Source organism: Tenrec ecaudatus, chromosome 9 (assembly GCF_050624435.1).
Source record: "Tenrec ecaudatus isolate mTenEca1 chromosome 9, mTenEca1.hap1, whole genome shotgun sequence".
Classification (NCBI taxonomy): Eukaryota; Metazoa; Chordata; class Mammalia; order Afrosoricida; family Tenrecidae; genus Tenrec; species Tenrec ecaudatus.
In genome coordinates, this window is record NC_134538.1 from 50,749,093 (window position 1) to 50,767,184 (window position 18,092).

At 47.1% G+C, this 18,092-nt stretch overlaps 1 protein-coding gene across 1 annotated transcript in view; it reads left to right on the plus strand.

Annotated features, from left to right (window-relative positions):
- Nucleotides 1-18,092, plus strand: part of TMC3 (transmembrane channel like 3) — a 55,469-nt gene that overhangs the window by 11,806 nt on the left and 25,571 nt on the right. The window contains exons 4-10 of the mRNA XM_075557493.1: nt 854-935; nt 2,392-2,498; nt 3,718-3,816; nt 3,921-4,063; nt 9,003-9,150; nt 12,887-12,930; nt 17,587-17,734. Of these exons, the coding sequence (XP_075413608.1) occupies nt 854-935; nt 2,392-2,498; nt 3,718-3,816; nt 3,921-4,063; nt 9,003-9,150; nt 12,887-12,930; nt 17,587-17,734 (771 nt within the window). The remainder of the gene's footprint in view (nt 1-853; nt 936-2,391; nt 2,499-3,717; nt 3,817-3,920; nt 4,064-9,002; nt 9,151-12,886; nt 12,931-17,586; nt 17,735-18,092) is intronic.

The window sequence follows — 18,092 nt, forward strand, 5'->3', positions numbered from 1 at the left end:
AAGTTTGAGCAATAATGAACCAGTTACAATTAAAAAAAAAAAGGAATTCTTGCTGTTGCACAGATTCCGAAGGATAGTGACCCCAGCGTGAGGCCACATGGGTGAATTTTGACCTCATTCCTTGGTGATTTTCGTCACTCTTGTTCTGGTCCCTGGAATGGTGCGACTGTGCCACTGTTGCCTGAACATCAGAGGGGTGTCTCCACCCAGCAGTCTAACAGAAGAAAGGTCTGATGATAACAACCAAGAAGCCCGATAGACAGCCCGGTGCTGTGGCCCTCAGGCCATCACGAGTGAGAACTGACTTCATAGTGGCAGCCTGGTGCTGAGTGTCCTTGTTAGGTTTGGGTTTTGAGTCTCTGCCCTGAAGCCCTGGGGTAACACAAGGGGTTAAAGCACTCAGTTGTTAACGGAAAAGTTGGAGGTTCACGTCCACCTGGGGGCCCTTTTTTCAGAAAAGTGTGGAAGGTCTCCACTTCTCAAAGCCCAACCCTTGGAAACCCTTCAGAACACAGTTCTATTCCATCTCCAGGCTGTCGCCATGGGTTCGCGTTGAATGGACAGCTTGTGCTTTCTGTAACAGGCATGTTAGGCTGCAGTGAGGGAGGCTGGGAGCCTAGAGAACGTAAATCTCAATATAAACCATGGCTGAAACAAAGAAAAGGCAAAGGGCTACGTTGGTCCTACAGCTGCTTACAGTCCTATGAAACCGTCACTGAGGTTCTTATAGGGTGGATGGGGCACCTGTCTCGATTAGCCAGCCCCTCCCCCAACACTCCCAACCCCCAGGATCACTCAGTCATGGCCGTCACAATGCAAGTGAAGCTCTTTGATACCACTCGCTTCTTCCTAGCTTTGGCGGAAATGTGCTCGTCTGGCCTGTAACTCCGTGGTCATCTTCATCCCCTGGGAAATGAGGATAAAGAAAATCGAGAGTAAGTATGTACCCTGGGAGGAGTGGCACGGGGAAGGCCGAAGGACATGTAGGCGATCCGCGGTCCTGGCCCACACACGTGCGTGCCTGATGGACTAGGGCCCTCACAGCGCAGAGGACACAGACAACACGGTGCCCGGCCCCCCCACCTCCCATGAGAGAACCAGCCCCATGTCCCACAGCGGCCCTGCTGCTCTCTCTCCACTCATTCATCCAGCTAGACTGGGCACCAACCCCGAAGGACCCACTGAAAACCTCTGTCGCTGAGCAAGAGGGTGGCAGGGTGGGAAGTGTCAAAGACAAACTCAAAACTGCACGTTCACCGGCATGGTGGGCGCCGTTAGGAAAACAGTGTCCTAGCAAAAGATTACATCACATTCGCAATTGCATTTACACACACTACCAGAAATAATGACTTAGCAATGAGTCATGGATGTCTCGCTCACATTTTCAACTTCTCCTTCTGTAGCTGTGAGAGGTTGTCGAGAGTTGGTTCCAACTCTGAAGAGAGTCTCTGTAATCGAAGGACACGCCGCCCAGTCCTTCACCACCCTCATACTTCTTCCATGCTCCCTGATGTTCTCTTCAGTACACTGACATTTGATTTCCCGTGCGCTTTATTTTAGCATAACGTTAGAAGCTTAGGAACGTTGCAGAAGGAGGTTCTCACATGCCCCTTTTGGACTTTCCCCCAATGCTAACATCCAGCAACTTGCTTTATATCTTGAAACTCAGCCCTGGTGATGAAGAGGTTAACCATTCCCCTACTAACTGGGCGGTTGGTGGTTGGCTCACTCAGCCAGAGGCTGGGGGCAATCCTACTGTGTCACGCAAGGTCACGATGAGTCTAAACCAGCTCAACAGCACCCAACAATCGTGGCAAGCTCAGCAAACCACCCATGTTTTTTTTGTTTCTGCCACCTTGGCTATAGACATTAGTGAGCAGTGGGTTATGCCTTAGGCTGCAACTGTTGAAAACCACCAGCTGCTCCACAGGAGAAAGATCAGGCTTTCCACTCCTCTTTGTCTCACATACGCTGCACGTGTTGTCTGGAGACCAGTCCCTGGAGGACGTCACGCTCGGGAAAGCAGAGGGGCAAGGAGGAAGAGGACGGTCCTCCACCAGATGGGTTGGCACAGTGAACGATGGTGGGGATGGCCCCGGGTCGGGCAGGGTTCCCTCTGCTGTGATTCAATGGCACCAAACAGCAACAAAGAGTCGCCATCTCAGACGCCCACGGGGGAAGCTCTCCCCCGTCCTGCAGGGTCACTAGGAGTCAGATGGACAGGATGGCAGTTTGGTTTGAAGATGCCCCTTTGGGTTTCCGCGCTGACTGGCACAGGGGCGTGCTTTCTCTAGTCCCTGCCGAGATGGGAACAGTTTGTGTGGCCCGGCGAAGAAGCGTGTGCTGTGAGGATGTGGGTGGACACCGTGCCCGCTGTCTTCCCTTCCCTAGGTCACTTCGGGTCTGGTGTGGCCTCCTACTTTATATTCTTGAGATGGTTATTTGGAATTAACATCGTGCTCACCGCCATGACCTGCGCTTTTATTGTCATTCCAGAGGTAAGACGCTCTCTTTAGAAAGGGGCGCTTTGTGGGGACTGGCTGATGACCACTGCTCTTGCTAGCCCAAGGAGGGAGGGGACACGTGTTTGAAACAGGTGGCAAACATTTTCTGTAGTGGGGAAGGTACCATTGCTACTCAGCACTGTCAAGGCAGGTTTCGCCTCAGAGCAAAAGCCCCCATGCCAGAGTAGAGGTGTCCTTGTAGGGTTTCCTAAACGATGATCCTTCAAGGAGAAGCTCGCCAGGTCTTTTCTCCTGTGAGATTGCTGATTGGACTTGAACCCCCAACCTTTCTTTCTGCACCGAACACTGAACTCTTGCCCCAAGAAGGGCTCCTGGGAAGCAGTCATACACAGCATATAGATGAAGGAGCATGGCCGTGTCCCACTTCAACTCTATTTATGGACACAGGAATGTCATGTAATTCTGTCTGTCTTTTGATGTGGCCTTGTTTATGTTAATGTAGCTTATTCTTTTGAGTTTTCTTCCACCCCATCCCCAATCACTTAAGCAGGTAAAGCGTATTCTGAGCTCTCAGGTCATATAAAGATACATGATGTATGGACTATAGTTTGCTAACTGTATGTTGAAATAAAAGTCCCTGGTGCCACGGCAGACTAAGCATTGGCTGGGGGTCCTGCCCTGTCTGCTCAATCATTCACTGCTCTTTTAGACCAAGATCACTTGAGGAGAAGCCTGCCACCTCAGGCTCCCAACCATTGCTTTATTTTACTTCCAAAGAGCACTCGACCACAAAGCAAAACTCACCGCCATCGAGTCGATACTGACTCATAGCAACCCCAAACGACAGGGTAGAACTGCCCCTGTGGGTTGCTAAGACTGTCACTCTTCACGGAAGCAAGAAACCTCATCTTTCTCCCATGGAGCAGCTGGTGGGTTTGAACCACAGACTTTACAGTAAGCAGACTAACACCTAACCACAGCTCCACCAGAGCTCCTAGTGAATAAGAACTAGAAAGTCAACACCCCATCGTGGACACGCATACTGAGTGTCTCCCAAAATTAAAAATCTGCCCCCCCCCTTAATGAGAATGGCCACCCATAACAGCTCGATCATGTGGGAATCCAGCCCAGATCCACCCCCTGGCGAGCTGTCAAGTGAAGCACCTGCATGGGCGGAAAGGGAGCAGTTGACCTTGTTCTCTTGGCCCTTCTCGCCCAGAGGACCACGTGGCCTCCTTTTCTCTCTCAACAGCTGATCGCAGGCCAGCCCTTCGGGAGCACTGCTAGCAAGACCATCCCCAAAGAACACATGGCATCTGCCCAAGACCTGGACACCGTCTGGTCCCTGGGGGTGAGCTTGGCACTTGGCCACAATCTTGTCTCGAGGGAGGAGGCGAAGGGGTCCAGGTTCTGGTATCCGGGAAACGGGAGTGATGCCAAGTATTCTCTTTGCAGGGCTACCTCCAGTACTCGGTCCTCTTCTATGGCTACTACGGCAGGGAGAGGAGCATCGGCAGGGCTGGCTATCGGCTGCCTCTGGCATATTTCCTGGTGGGGATGGCCGTGTTTGCTTACAGCTTCATCATTCTTTTAAGAAAGTACGACCCTTCAATGTCTTAAAAACAGGTGCCATATTGCAAATGCGTGTCATCTCATTTAGTCTTGCTAATACCCCAAGCGTCACCTTTCATGGATAAGGACGCCAAGGCTGAGAGAGCCTTGCAGTGATTGAATCAGCACTGACTGAACACGGAGGAGTGGAGCCCTGGTAGCATGGTAGGTTACACATTGGACTGCTAACCGCAAGATCAGCAGTTCAAATCCACCAACTGAGCACAGGAGAATCACGAGGCTTTCTGTTCTCATCAAGATGTACAGCCTCAGAAAGCCAAATGGGCAGCTCTACTCTGTCCAGAGACTCACTCTGAGTCAGAATCAATTCAACGGTAGTGGTTTGGTTGGAGTTTTTAATGGGGCATTTTGTATTTTGAGCCAGGTTTTATTGTGCTGGGTTTGGAGAAACAAGAACCAAATCTTCAAAACTCAACTCACCGCGGTAGAGTCAAATCCGACTCATATTGACCACATAGGACAGAGAAGGTTGTAAATCTTTACAGGAGTAAAACATCTCACCTTTTTCCCAAGGAGCGTGCCTGTTGGATTCAAACTGCTGGCTTTTCAGTTAGAACCTGACACCATAACCCTTAACCCTTACGTCAACATATAGATGCGCTGACTAAATAGATTTCAGACAAGGTAGTAACTGCACTGTGGTATAAACAATATGATCTGGGTCACCAGGAGATGCAGAAAGAAAAATATATTCCTTGGCCTCTATGGTTGCCTGTGGTCTGGTACGTGCTCTGAACAGGCCAGACTGGTCTGGGGCACGATGCAGCTGACAGGTCTGGTCCATCCTTGGGAGGCGGTGTGCCGCAGACACAAAAGCAAAGTGTCTGGTTCATAGGAGTTCTGTACCACCCACCTCTGACGAGACCTTCAGCAACTCGCTTGTCCTCTCTCTAGGTCTCATCTGTAAACTGGTCATACTGGCGTGCGCGCGCGCGCACACACACACACACACACACACACACACACACACACACACACACACACACACACACCGGGTTCCGGCCCAGCTTTAGCATCCTGTGCTCCTGGGAACTGGCTGCCATCAAGTGTCATAGTAGAACTGTACTCCACAGAGTTGGGGGGGTGGGAAGATATTTGGGAACACAGTTGTCCCACCTCTCTTCTGAGGCACCTAAACGTTTGAGACAGCTAAGTATATTTACTGTTTGTAACGCCCAAGGCCTCCCGGTGCTTCTCAGGAGCGGGTGGGGGGGAGCTACTTAACGCAGACTGACAAAGAAGGTCAGTCTGAGGAAAACCAGGGCCCACCCCTTTGACTCACCTGTTACTTCTTTCTAACTTGTTCTTCCTGCTCATTGTCTTCCCCCCTCCCCCCATCATTTTATTGGTGGCTCTTGCAGCTCTTAAAATAGTCCATATATCAATTGTATCAGGCGTATTTGTACATGTTTCCATTATCATTTCCAAGGCATTTTCTGCTTGAGCTCTTGATATAAGCTCCTCTTTTTCCCCTCCCTCCCAGCCTCCTACCCTTCATCAATTTTATATATTGTTATTGCCCTTTGTCTCCCTTCACCTACATTACTGTTATTTGTCCTATTCTGGGGATGGGGGGGGCTACATATCCAATTTTGTGATGGGTTCCCCTTTTCTCACCTTCCCCCCTCCCTGACCATCCCTGTACCCTCATGATATCACTATTCCCGTTTCTGTTCCTGAGGGGTTAATCTTTCCTGAATTCCCTGTGTTGAGAGCTCTTACCTGTACCTATGTGTCGCCCTGCCCCTTGTGACACGTTTAACAAAGTGCAGACTAAAGAGGCAGGGGGAAGGAAGGAAGGAAGGAAGGAAGGAAGGAAGGAAGGAAGGAAAAGGGAAGGAAGGAAGCCAGCCCGCCAGCCAACGTGAGGAAATGCACAGTGACTTGGTGGCCAGGACCTTTGCCAGATTAACAATGTCTGAGGGGTCCTCATAAGGTCTGTGGGAAAATGGAATTAAACCCTAATAGGAATTTTCTCACAAACCTTTTTAATCTCCTCCCAAGAAGTGCATTGGCAAACTCAAGGGGAAAAGTAAGGATTGAGTGGAAAGTGGAAGCTTTATAATAAGGACAATGGTCTGAGGGACAGAGGAGTGTCACCCGAGGAAGGACGGAACACCTGCTTTAAGATAGCTAAAAGAATGCCCTATGTAGGAGAAACCCTGGTAGCATTGCGGGTTATGTGTGGTTATGTGTTGGGCAAGGCCAGCGGTTCAAAACCACCAGGTGTTCCTCGGGAGGAAGGTGAGGCTGTCTGCTAATATATTTATAGGCTGGAAAACCCACAGGGGTTGTTTTACCCTGCCCTGTAGGCTTTAAGGGCTCCATAAATCAAGTGTGACTAAATGGCTGCGAGTGGGTCCTATATAGGAGGAGGGACATCACCTGTTGTGTGCGGGACAAAAGAGTAGCGTTATCATCATAGCAGACACTCCAAGAAGATCGACTCAGCTGCGAGGACAGTATTGCGCTTCACAATTCCAGGTGCAAAAAGATGTTTACAAGTGCACAACGTATGTTAAAAGTAGAGATAGTAACTAACATATTTTGTAGAAGCCCTTTTGTTAAAATTCATATGTACTGTTGTCTTTTGGAAATGGAATTGCCAAACCGCCTCTCTCGAGCAGCACGCTTGTGTTTGTTCACAGAGGAGGGAGAAGAACGCGCAAAGGGCTTTACCGGTATGTTTATCATGAGGCGAGATGAACATGTGCTGTGTATCTTGTATGACTTTGCTGTGTACATAGTGTATATAAAGGCTAAGTCCTAATTTGAGGACATCTACTCTACCTAGATGTTCAAAAAGTTGCCAGTGTATGACAAAAGTAGATTTAGTAAACTAATACATTTTGTACATTTTTTGTTCACTTCAGAGGGATGACTTCTGGAAGTGAAAATGTGTTGAATCCCCTCTATTACAGATGCTTATTTTTGTCAGCTGGGTTGATAGAGGTGGGGGAGATTCTAGACCAGAATGCTTCTTTAGAGGACATTTTCAGATTTTAGCCTTTGTTACAAATGTGCAGTTGATCCAAGACTGCTGTGTAGTGGACAAACTTAAGTCCTTATTAGAAACATCTAGAAATTGTCCTAGATGTTTAGAAGTACACAATATGTTGAGAGGATGTAAAATCAAACCCTTAAGTACTTTTTTTTGGTTGTAATTCATAGGTGTGGTTGCATTTGGGGGGGCGGTTGTTCATTTTGATGTCTTAGAGGTAGTACACTCTGGGTAGTGGGCGTAGGGGTGGGAAAGGAGATGCAGAGGGAAGGGCTCTATGCCCATAGTTAGACAAGCTCAGATTGTCTACATGCTTTCACATGTGCATCTTAGTCAATATAGCTGTGTTACGGGACAAATGAAAGTACCCTATATACTTGAGAGTATAAGCTGACCTGAATATCAGCCAAAGCACTAATTTTACCACAAAAACTGCATTAAAAATGTGCTGAAAAACTCGGCTTATACACGAGTATGTACGGATAGGAAAAGTAGAGGTCGTAAAACAATCTCTTAGAAGGGCTGTCTTCAGTGGGTGCCTTCTGTTACAGCCCCTCTTGGAGCTGGTCATTCTGTGCTTAGTCACTGACGGTGGTGGAAGGAGACGAGGAAGGCGGAGGGAAAGGCTGTTGGCTAGTATCTCCTTATCTAGGACACTGTGTTAGATTATAACCATAAGTCTATATGTGCATTGTTTATAAAATACATGTGCTTATTATTTTACAGCATCTAAGCTTTTTAGATGTCTTGAGGTGACAATGTATGATAAAAAGTAGTACTAGTGAGTTAGTTAACCAATCTGGAAATATCTTTGCTATGATTTAGAAAAGCATCTTGGACATGGAATTAGCAGTCCACCTTAGAGCAGTACACATCAAGATTGGTTAGGTTGGTGGCGGCAGGACGTGCAAGGGGAGAGGTTTGTGCAAGTCCGTGCCTGTGTTTGAATCTGGATGATAACCGTTGATGTATGTGTGTGTCTCTTGGCTGGACTATAGAAATACATTAAATTCAGCGGAAACAGTTTAAAATCTAATGATTTTCTTAGAAGCATTATACTTAGTGTCCTCTTGCTTTATGTTTCATTTTAAATTGAGCATGAAAGGAATGCAGTATTTTAATTGTAACTGCCCATACCCTATTTAGAAGCCTGTTAACCATTTTTGCTTTTTATGAATTTTTTTCTCCTTCCCAGGAGATTTTTTTTATTCCTTTTTCTGATTGAGTCAGCATATTATATTCTTGCTTGTTAAAATATACTCATGACTTAGGGACTTTAAATTGGTAAATATTCATGGTGTGGGAGAAAAAATGCATAAATTCACACTGTGACCTCAACCACCTAAAATTGTATGCTCAGTCATTTATATACGTGCATAGGGTATAGAAAGATGCCAAACTGTATGAAATCATCAAAATGATTCTGAATGCCTTTTGTGTTCTTTGCTTTTTGCTACGTGCTTTTCAATTTTTTTATAATGCTCAAAGATCTTGAAGTTTAAAAAACAAAGGTGATTTTAAAAACGTGCATGGAGTCCCCATTGCCTGTGAATAAAGTTAGCTTGCTGACACCAAAAAAAAAAAAAAAAAGATGGACTGGGCAGATTCCTGGGACACACACACACCCCTCCAGTGACCTACTAGCTCTCGCAGGGGTGGGGCTGCTTGTCAAACGGACCCACGCAGCCAAGTGCAGTTGGAGCTTTCACGCTGCCCAAAGGGGTTGGCCACGAGGGCTGGACTCATTGGCCTGCTTGCTAAGCATTGACCTCAGAAGTGACGTCCATCCAGAGGGGCCACCTTTTCGAATGCGAACAGTCTGTGTGGACTGGTCACAGCCTCACATAGCTGCTTGAATTCCTCGCCCTGTCCTGTGGTAACCTGTCCTGGGCGCTCTTTTGCAGGATGGCAAAGAACTCCCGTACAAGCCTTGCCAGCGCCTCTCGTGAAAACTACACGTTCTGCTGGCGGGTGTTTTGTGCCTGGGATTACCTTATTGGGAACGCAGAGGCTGCAGAGAGCAAAACGGCAGCCATTGTGAACAGCATCCGGGTGAGTGAGACAGCCTGTCCGCCGCGCTGCCAAGGGAGGGAGTCTGTGGCCGTCAACAGGAGATCGTAAAATGGTAGACAGGGGGGAGATAGAAAGGGAGAGAAGAGAAGAAGAAACTAGAGGGCTAGAGAACAAAGAGTGAAAAACTAGCCAGAAAGACAGGTAGAAAATTGGATGGATGGATGGATGGATGGATGGATGGATGGATGGATGGATGGATGGATGGATGGATGGATTCATTGATAGAAAGACAGGGCAACAACTACATATCCGTGTAGTCCTGGCAAACTACCCCCAACATAAGCTGGCTCTCCTCCAGGTATGCACCAAATCATTCAGTGGAGTGACGGAAGAAACTATTGGAGTCTTGCTCTTTTTTTTTTAATTGAATGTGTTTGAAATTTCAGTTTTTAAGTGTTTGATAAGTTTCATGATGGAGTATTGATATCTCGTGTGTATGTAACTGGTAAAGGAATGCTTAGAAGAACATGGGGGATATAAGCTTTAGTTATTTTTTCAACGTGGAATATGAGACCATCAAAAGCAGTCGGAGACAAGGGTCCAGGAAACAGGCAGCTAAGGGTGGGGCCCAATTTTGAAAGAAAAAGGCAGTGCCTGATCGTCCAAATAACTGACTCTTATTTCACACAAAAGTGAGGACCCGCTGTCACCTGGCTTTCCAGTACAAATGCAGGGAGAAGAGGGACGAAGTGAGAGCCGGGAGGAAGCCTCCCACGCAAAGCACAGCCAGCTGTCAATGCTCTTGTGGCAGAGTTGTGCTTTGGCCCCCACTGTGGTCATCAAGAAAGACACAGTATCCACAGGAGATGGGCTCACAGAAAACACACACTCACCAACCGTGTCCAAGAAAGGAAAACTTATAGGAAAACCTTGTAGAAATGCTTTCAACAAAATGCATGAAATATCCATTTATCTGCACACATGCATACCCATCTAACGACTTCAGACACTGGGGATGGATTTGGTAGGGTTTCAGAAAGCGGTTCTCCGTTTTGGGTTAAGTCAGACCTCTGGGTGTGTTCTTAGCCGTGTAGACCCAGACTGGGAGTTCGGAGGTCTTCCCTGCCAAGACCATGACCGCCCCCCACACACCCCCACCCACTCCCATTCTTAGCCTTGGGAGTGCCTGTTCATCTTCAAAGTGGAACTTCTGATTCCGAAGGCCCAGCAGCACCGCCCCTGAAACCCACCGACCCAGTCAGTACAGACGTGCAGTCTCTTGGAGCCGCTTTCTCAGAAGGACAGCAAGCCGTGTCTCCCTCTCCCTTTCCCTTCCCACCAAGACATCCGATTCCAGAGTTGCCACTGTTCCATTCACACCTGCATCAGACCATGCGAAACACCACCCTGACTTGGGCCCTCCATCTAGGGTGAATGCTGTCTGGCTTCCCTCTACTCATCTTCCCAGGCAGTATCTGCAGGGACGAGGCCTCTGCCCACCCCAGGCAGTGACTTCAAACCATGCTACCCCACCCAGCCGATGGGCCAGGCTCTGGTTTTCTGCATCTATCTAGGCATGGCCCCAACCCCTGGCAGAGCAGAACCCAGGGAGGCATCCCTGGGGCCACTCCCTTAGTTGCCTGGACTCCTCCCTGGACCACTCCCCTAACCCACTCCTGCTCATGACCCACAGGACTGCTGCCCCGGGTCCTGCTATGCTGTGCCGAGGTGCTGGTGTGGCTAACTGGTTTCCACTCTCCCCCCTAAGCGTTTTGAACAGGGCAAGATGTTCACGTTTATTGGCGAAGTCTCTCTCCTGCTGTGCCCCAGCTACCCAATTCGTGTTGCACGCAAGTATCGTAGGCAGTTTCTTCGGGATTCCTTCCAGAGGCCATCTATGCACATGTACTCAAAGCATGCACAAGTGATGATATCGCTTATAGACCAATGCATCCCGTACATTGCTATAGGAGACAGCTGGAAAGTCCTTCTCTTTCTGGACATAAAAGTATGCTGTTCTTTCAAACTGATCCAGAAGCCACGGGCATACTTTACTTAGGCAGACTCCTATTGGCAGCCAGCCAGCTCGGGTGGTTTCTAAAGCTTTCATGTTACTAAAAAAGAGCAGTCGTAATGAATACCTTTGGGTTTGCATCATCTCAGTGTACGGGCCTAGTCGTATGCATCAGGCATATTTCTAGGAAATGCATTGCTGGTGAAAGAGTATACATTTCTGTAGCTGTGCACACACGTATTTGTAGATACAAGGGGGCTTCAAAACGCTTATGGAAATTTCATTCTCTTTAACTTTCATTTTTCATGATCTTTTTGAAGCCCTCTCACATCAGTCTAACAGGGTTGGTTACATTGGCCTCCTTTGAGTGTTTCCTTTCTTTCCTGTTATTGTGAATTAGATGGGGGGTTGCATTTCAGATAATCATTTTTGTATTCAACAATTGAAGCAACGCATCAAACCTCCCAATAGCTGGCCCTCTCATCGCCTCCCCATTGGACCCTCTTCTTCCCACCTACAAGAGCATCTTCCCCTTCCCCTTAGTGAACATCTGTGCCAGCTGTGTCTGAGAATGCTGGTTAAAGCTCACAACTTTGCCTTAGGAGATAAACCAGACCTGAGAATCTTAACTACCTATCTAGTGATTTTATTCAAAATATCTCTTGGAACACTTAATTTACATTTCTTATTAGTTCAAGAACCTTCAAAATTCTTTTTCCTGGGCACCATCTGGTCACATTTTTTGTTTTTCTTCTTCTTCAATCTATTGGAATTAAAAATTATTTTCTTGTTAACTTGTAGATTCTCTATACATGTTGTATTAGGCTAGGTAGACTAGAAAAACAAATCCATAGACAACTCATATGTATATAAGAAAGAGATTTCTATACCAGAGCAATTGAATATTGAGAAAACATCCCAGTCCAGTCCAGATCAAGTCCATAAATCCGATCTTAGCCCATAAGACCGACACCAGTCTATGAAGTCCTCTTCAGACTCATGCAGTACTTGTAATGATGCCGAATGCAGGAAGATCACAGGCCAGTGGGTGGAAAGTCTTGTGGATCCAGTGGTATGGAAGCATCTCAGCACTGGCATGGGTCTCCCTGTGGTTTCTCCAGCTCCAGGGCTCTAGCGTAGGTCCATGTGTCTTGCCATCAGGAATACAAAGCAGAGAGAGTGTGTCTGGCCTACAGTGAACTGTTTACATCCTCTGTACCTCCAAATGAGATCATCAAGCTGCGACCAGCTTGACAGGCTAAACTCCACCCCATTCACTCTTAATAGTCTTAAATTACACTAGATTATGTAACTACCACAAAAATTAAGAAAATGAATCCTTTCTTGGTGATACTTTCTCCTGTAAGGGTTTTGTCTTCTGATTTGGCGGTGGTGGGTTCGGCTGGGCTGAATATTTTATTTGTTGTGTTGAGTTTGTACTCTATGTAGAAAGAGATTCCTCTCCTTAGGATTAAATGAGATGTTTCAGCTAAGCTGTAGGTCTCCACTGGGGAAAAGTTTTCTGATTGGCCAACTCATGCCCTGTCCAGCCCCTCTTCCCCATCTCCAATTCGTTTTCCTATTGAAGACCACCAAGGCGTTGACTTCAAAAGAAGCTTATCAGAGGAAGCCTAAGACATTGAGTATATCATTAAGAATACTTGGTCAATCCTTTCTCATTGCAAATGAACCGGATCATTTCTGTTGATTTATACCCCACTATAATGCTAGACTTGTAATGCTGTGTGTCTTTTCTCCAAGGAGGCTATACTGGAAGAACAGGAAAAGAAGAAAAGCAAAAACCTGTATGTATTAATGCTCCCCCGGCTGAATGCTTTGAGAAGCTTTGTTTCCGTGTGGAACAAAAATATGCCAGATAGTCTCTACCTGAAGGCACTGTGGCTCTTATTTTTAGAGAGCTCTTTCTGCTTCTTAATCTCCAGCCTTATAGTAACATGAGAGAGTTGAGAACTCCATAATAGTTCCAAAGCAGTATCTCGAAGTGGTCCCTCCTCCTATGGATTCCACAGCAAGGATCCGGGATCGGAAGCGAGCCAGTTTTTGTATTTGACTTAGAGAACATAAGAGGGTTTTATTGCTGCTGCTGTTGTTGGGCTTTTTTGTTTGTTTGTTGCTCTATATATACTCTTGTTTACTTGATCAAGTGAACTGCGTTAAATGATGAGACTAATTAAATGATTTCGAAATGCATCTCAGGAGTCATAAACTCCAGTATTCCCCCAATTCTTGTTCAGCAGCCTTCTAGGATGGGGACTTAGGTTTGAAGTTCATCTCCAGAATTTGGCACTTGCCCTGGTAATAGTGAGACCTTTCAACCAAAGAGCAGGTGAAATCTGAAGGGCATTCCCAGAAGACGGAAGGACCCTGTCTTAGAGGAGACAGGCAAGCCTCTTCATCTGACATGCTCGCTGGCACTTTTCTCTCCCAGCTGGTTTCTCAGAAGGTTTAAGGAGAGATAGGTGGCATTAGGGAGTGCGCCCAATGCCAGGGGACTGCCAATGAGCAGTTGCCTTGGTGGAAAGTACCCCTGCGGGGTAGTTAGAAGCCAGGGACCCCAGCCTTCCCTTTGTCACTGACTAGGCACAATGTGGACCCTGCCCTGGCCTCTCTGAGTCTGCGTTGTATCACCTCTGATGCTTCTGAGTGCAGTCAGCGCCCATCCCCATTGGAATCCCCTGCTGACCCAGATAACATGCGTGTGCCTTGGGCCTAAAGCCACTTTTACTGAAGTGAAATCTCTGTGGGGCATGGGGGGAGGGTGCCAGAACCTACATTTTATTTAGCAAGTCCGATCACATGATTTTCCACATTTTTTGCAGTCCCCTGACTTTGCATCTCCTACCAAACTAAATTCATTCCTGGCAAAGGACTTCTAATGCACGGATTCATTAAGCAGACAAGCCAGTGACCCACACGACACCTGCTTCTCATCTCTTATCCCAGCCCGGTCCTGAATCCTCCCCAGTTCTATCAAAACCTGAAGAAATTTTATTTGCATGAAGCATTCTGGGATACTTAGGATTATATAACAGGATGCAGAGGGTGAAGTAAGGGGAAACTAGCATTTGATTCTTTCTCTTTAAAGTGTTCAAACACAAAGATGTCATGTAGAGGACTAAGGGACACCTGACACGAGCATGCAGAAGCTGGCCAATGACTAAGGAAGACCAAAGGGTCTATGCATTTGAATTATGGTGTTGCCAAACAGCATTAAAAGTGCCAGAAGAATAAGCAAGCGACTCAGCCAGAATGTTCCTTAGACGCAAGAATGGTGAGACTTCGTCCCTCACATATTTTGGACATGTTATCAGGAGAAAAAAGTCCCTGGAGAATGACACTATGTTTGAGAAACTAAAGCATCATTGAAAAAGACAAAGACCTTCTAGAGATGCCTTAGCACAGTAGTTTAACAATGGGATCAACCATAGGAGCAATTGTGAGCACAGGGCAGGACCAAGCCGTGTTTCCTTTGCTGTGTGTCAGAACAGATGGATTCAACAGCACCCATCGGCCACAACAAGCTCACTCTTGGACCATGGCATGCCTAGTCTACTGGAATTCCCATCAGGTCCCACCGTATCATACGGGAGAAGATAGAGAGCATCAGTTGTGTGACTGCTCCTCAGGTGGCACATTCACTGGACTGGGATGTGGTGGGTAGCCTGACTCGACAAAGGATGGCAGATGGCCTGGGGTCAGAAGGGTATACAGCAGAGCCAGGCTGGCAGATTGAATGAATCAGGAGGAGAGGAAGTTGGGTCTTGGCTTCACCTTCTGAAAATGGAAATGCTGCCGTTAGTAGTTGCTGTCAAGTTGGCCCCTGACTGAAGGCAGTCCTGTGTACAATTGAACAAAACCCTGCCCAGTGCTGTGCCTGCCCCGCAATGGCTGGCAGTCAGATCGTTCAGATCCACAGGGTTTTCACTGATGAGTTTTGGAAATAGAACTCCAGATCGTTTTGTCCTAGTCTGTCTTAGTCCGGAAGCCTTCTGAAAACTGTTCACATCACAGCACCATCCAAGCCTCCAATGGCAGGTGGTCTGTAACGTACACTGGCTAGGAGTTGAACACAGGGTCCCATAGGAAAGGCAGAAATTCTACCACGGAACTATCACTAGCTTCAGAATTGAAGTCCTGGACTTAACCCTCTCATATTTTCTAGCTCCATTTCTCTGTTTTTATGCAGTTTGTTTCTTTCAGTCAACTGTCATAATAATTATAATACTGTATACAATGCTATTACTTGGACAAATCCATATAAGCATGTATCATTTCATTTGGGAATGAGTATCCTGATCATAGACGGAGGTGCGTGACCAGCCGCAGGTCACCCAGCTGGTAGACTGCCCTCCATGGAGCTTGTGAGACATTGCTTGTGTGCTTCTTCATGTCCTCTTGGCCATAGCACCCTCTAGCCAGTGCTATTGGTCAGGACGGGGGCTCCCACCAGCTGTGTACATGCCCCCACTAACGCTCCCTGTATTGGCTGTCCAGAGTTCCTCTGACCCTGTTATTTGGTCGCCTTCAAGATCCTAGTCAACACACAAGCGAGTACAACCAAGAAAACTGGCCATTAAATCTTATGGGCCTTAATTCTCCTCGAACCTCCCTTGACCAGTAGGGAAGGAGAACTGGGAAGACTGCTTCCTTAGCTTGCTCTGACAGGTGGTTCTGAGTGTCCTTGTATAAGCTCCTCAGTAGGGCGTGCATTTTCGGCTCTCTGTGGCCAATTCCACCTCTCCTCCTTACACTGGTGTTTCCAGGGGCCCCAGCCCCACTCCAGGCCTTTATACCCTGCTGTCTGGGGTCGCCTCCCAAACAAAGGACCTGCAAACCACCTGTTGCCTCGGCTCCATTTTCAGGGAAACCCAAAACCATCACTGACCTCAAAGCTGGAAGACAAAGAAGCATGATCCAATGGGCCAGTGGGCTAATGGTTTCCGTGTTTTTGTTTTGGTCACTCTCTTTCAAATGGGAAGAAAAGACATATGTAAATAGCAATCCCACACTAGTTCAGAGCTCTCTCACCCTGAGGCACCAGGGAAGTGAGGTGCCCCCACTTGCTTTCTCGATCATGCAGCTGCCCCTCCATTTATGTATTGATTGAGCCAATATGTATTGATCGAGCCAATCAAGCCAAAACCAGTGCTTATATGTGTTAGAAGGAGCCTGAGTGACACAGTGGGCTAAGAGATGATCAGTCAACCACAGAGTCAACCTGTTCAAACCCACCCGCCTCCCTGCAGGGGAAAGATGAGGCTATTTTGCTTCCATGGAGATTTATTCTCAGGAGCACGTCCACTCTCTCCTGTAAGATAGCTAGCCATGTGGGATGAACGTGATGGCAGCCTGCTGCACAAGACCTCTTTAGAGTATTGGAAGGCAAGGGTGCTGTTTTGATGGCTAAGGAGCACCTGACCCAAGCCATGGTATCTTCAACGGCCTCATATGCATGTGAACAAGGAAGACTGAAGAAGAACTGCTGCATTTGAACTGTGGTGTTGGCAAAGAATACTGGAAGTACCATAGAGAAATGTGAAAGTTCACCATCTAGAGGAAAAGCATAGCTAATGAACTACTAAGTTCGGAGAGGGCAAAAACAGAGGAGCTGATACCAAGGGCTCAAGCAGAAAACAATTGTCTTGGAAATGTTGATGGCAACATATATACAAATGCGCTTAATACTATGGAATGATGGGCTGTTATAAGATTTGTAAGAGTCCCCCCCCCATAAAATGGTTAATTTAATTTTTTTAAAGAGACAGAAAAAAAGGCATGAGCGTGATACAATGTCAGATGCACTAAATACTATAAGAAGAATCGCCACCTGATTTAAATTCCGTTTCTTCCTCTCTCCCATCGCTCCTTCCCTTCCGTCTTCCTTCCTTTCTTCCTCTCTCTTCCCCCTCCATCTGTTGGACACAGTCATGAGAACTCCCACACCTCAAAGTGTGCAGAGCACAGGACCCAATTTAAGTGGCAAAGCAAGGACTAAACCCACTGCTCCAACTCCCAACCCAATGTTGTTGGTTTGCTTTTAGAGCCTTACGAATAATGCTGGTTAGTTGATTCATAAGTCATTGTTGCTCACGCAGGAAGTAAGAAATCGGAGGTGATGAGTAACAATGCTCTATTGTTTTGGTTTAATCAGTTCGGGGTCAAGTTCACCACATTCTTCAATGCATGGTACAGTACTTCCACTCAAGGTTCCTCTCCTGCTCTACGAGCTTTCCCCAGTTGATCCCTATGCTCACTCCCATTCTCCGCCTCACATTAGGCAGCAGTTCTGGAGTAAGCAATGTGTAAATCCTTTCACTCCATATTCCAGATGTGCAGTAAACTGGAGGTTATCTGTAAGAAGCCATACTGTGTTACATTTTTAAAAGAGGCTGGAAGGCACTGTCAGGACATCACGTTCTCTTACCTGCCTCCCCATCCAGGGCGGTGACCATCTGTCTGAGGATCATTGCCAACATCCTGGTGCTTCTCTCACTTGCTGGGAGCATCTATCTCATCTACTTTGTGGTGGACCGGTCCCAGAAGCTGGAGCAGTCCAAGAAGGAGCTGACACTCTGGGAAAAGAATGAGGTACCCACTGCCCTTATTGGTCCTGAGGAGATTATCTGTCCTGGATTCCCTGTGTTTCGAGCTCTTATCTGTACCAGTGCACATGCTCTGGTCTAGTCAGATTGGTAAGGTAGAATTGGGGCCATGGTAGTGGGGGCAGGAAACATTAAAGAAGTAGAGGAAGGTGGTGTGCTCCATCGGTGCCATACTGCACCCTGACTGGGTCTTCTCTTCCTTGTGGCCGATCTGCCAGGGGTGTCCAGTTGAATACTTACTGAGTCGCCATCTTTTTTTTTTAACCTGTGAGTTTGGCTTAAATTAGTTAGCATATTTCCACTTTCGGTTTCTTTCCCAGTACATTTCCAAAAATTGTCTTTAT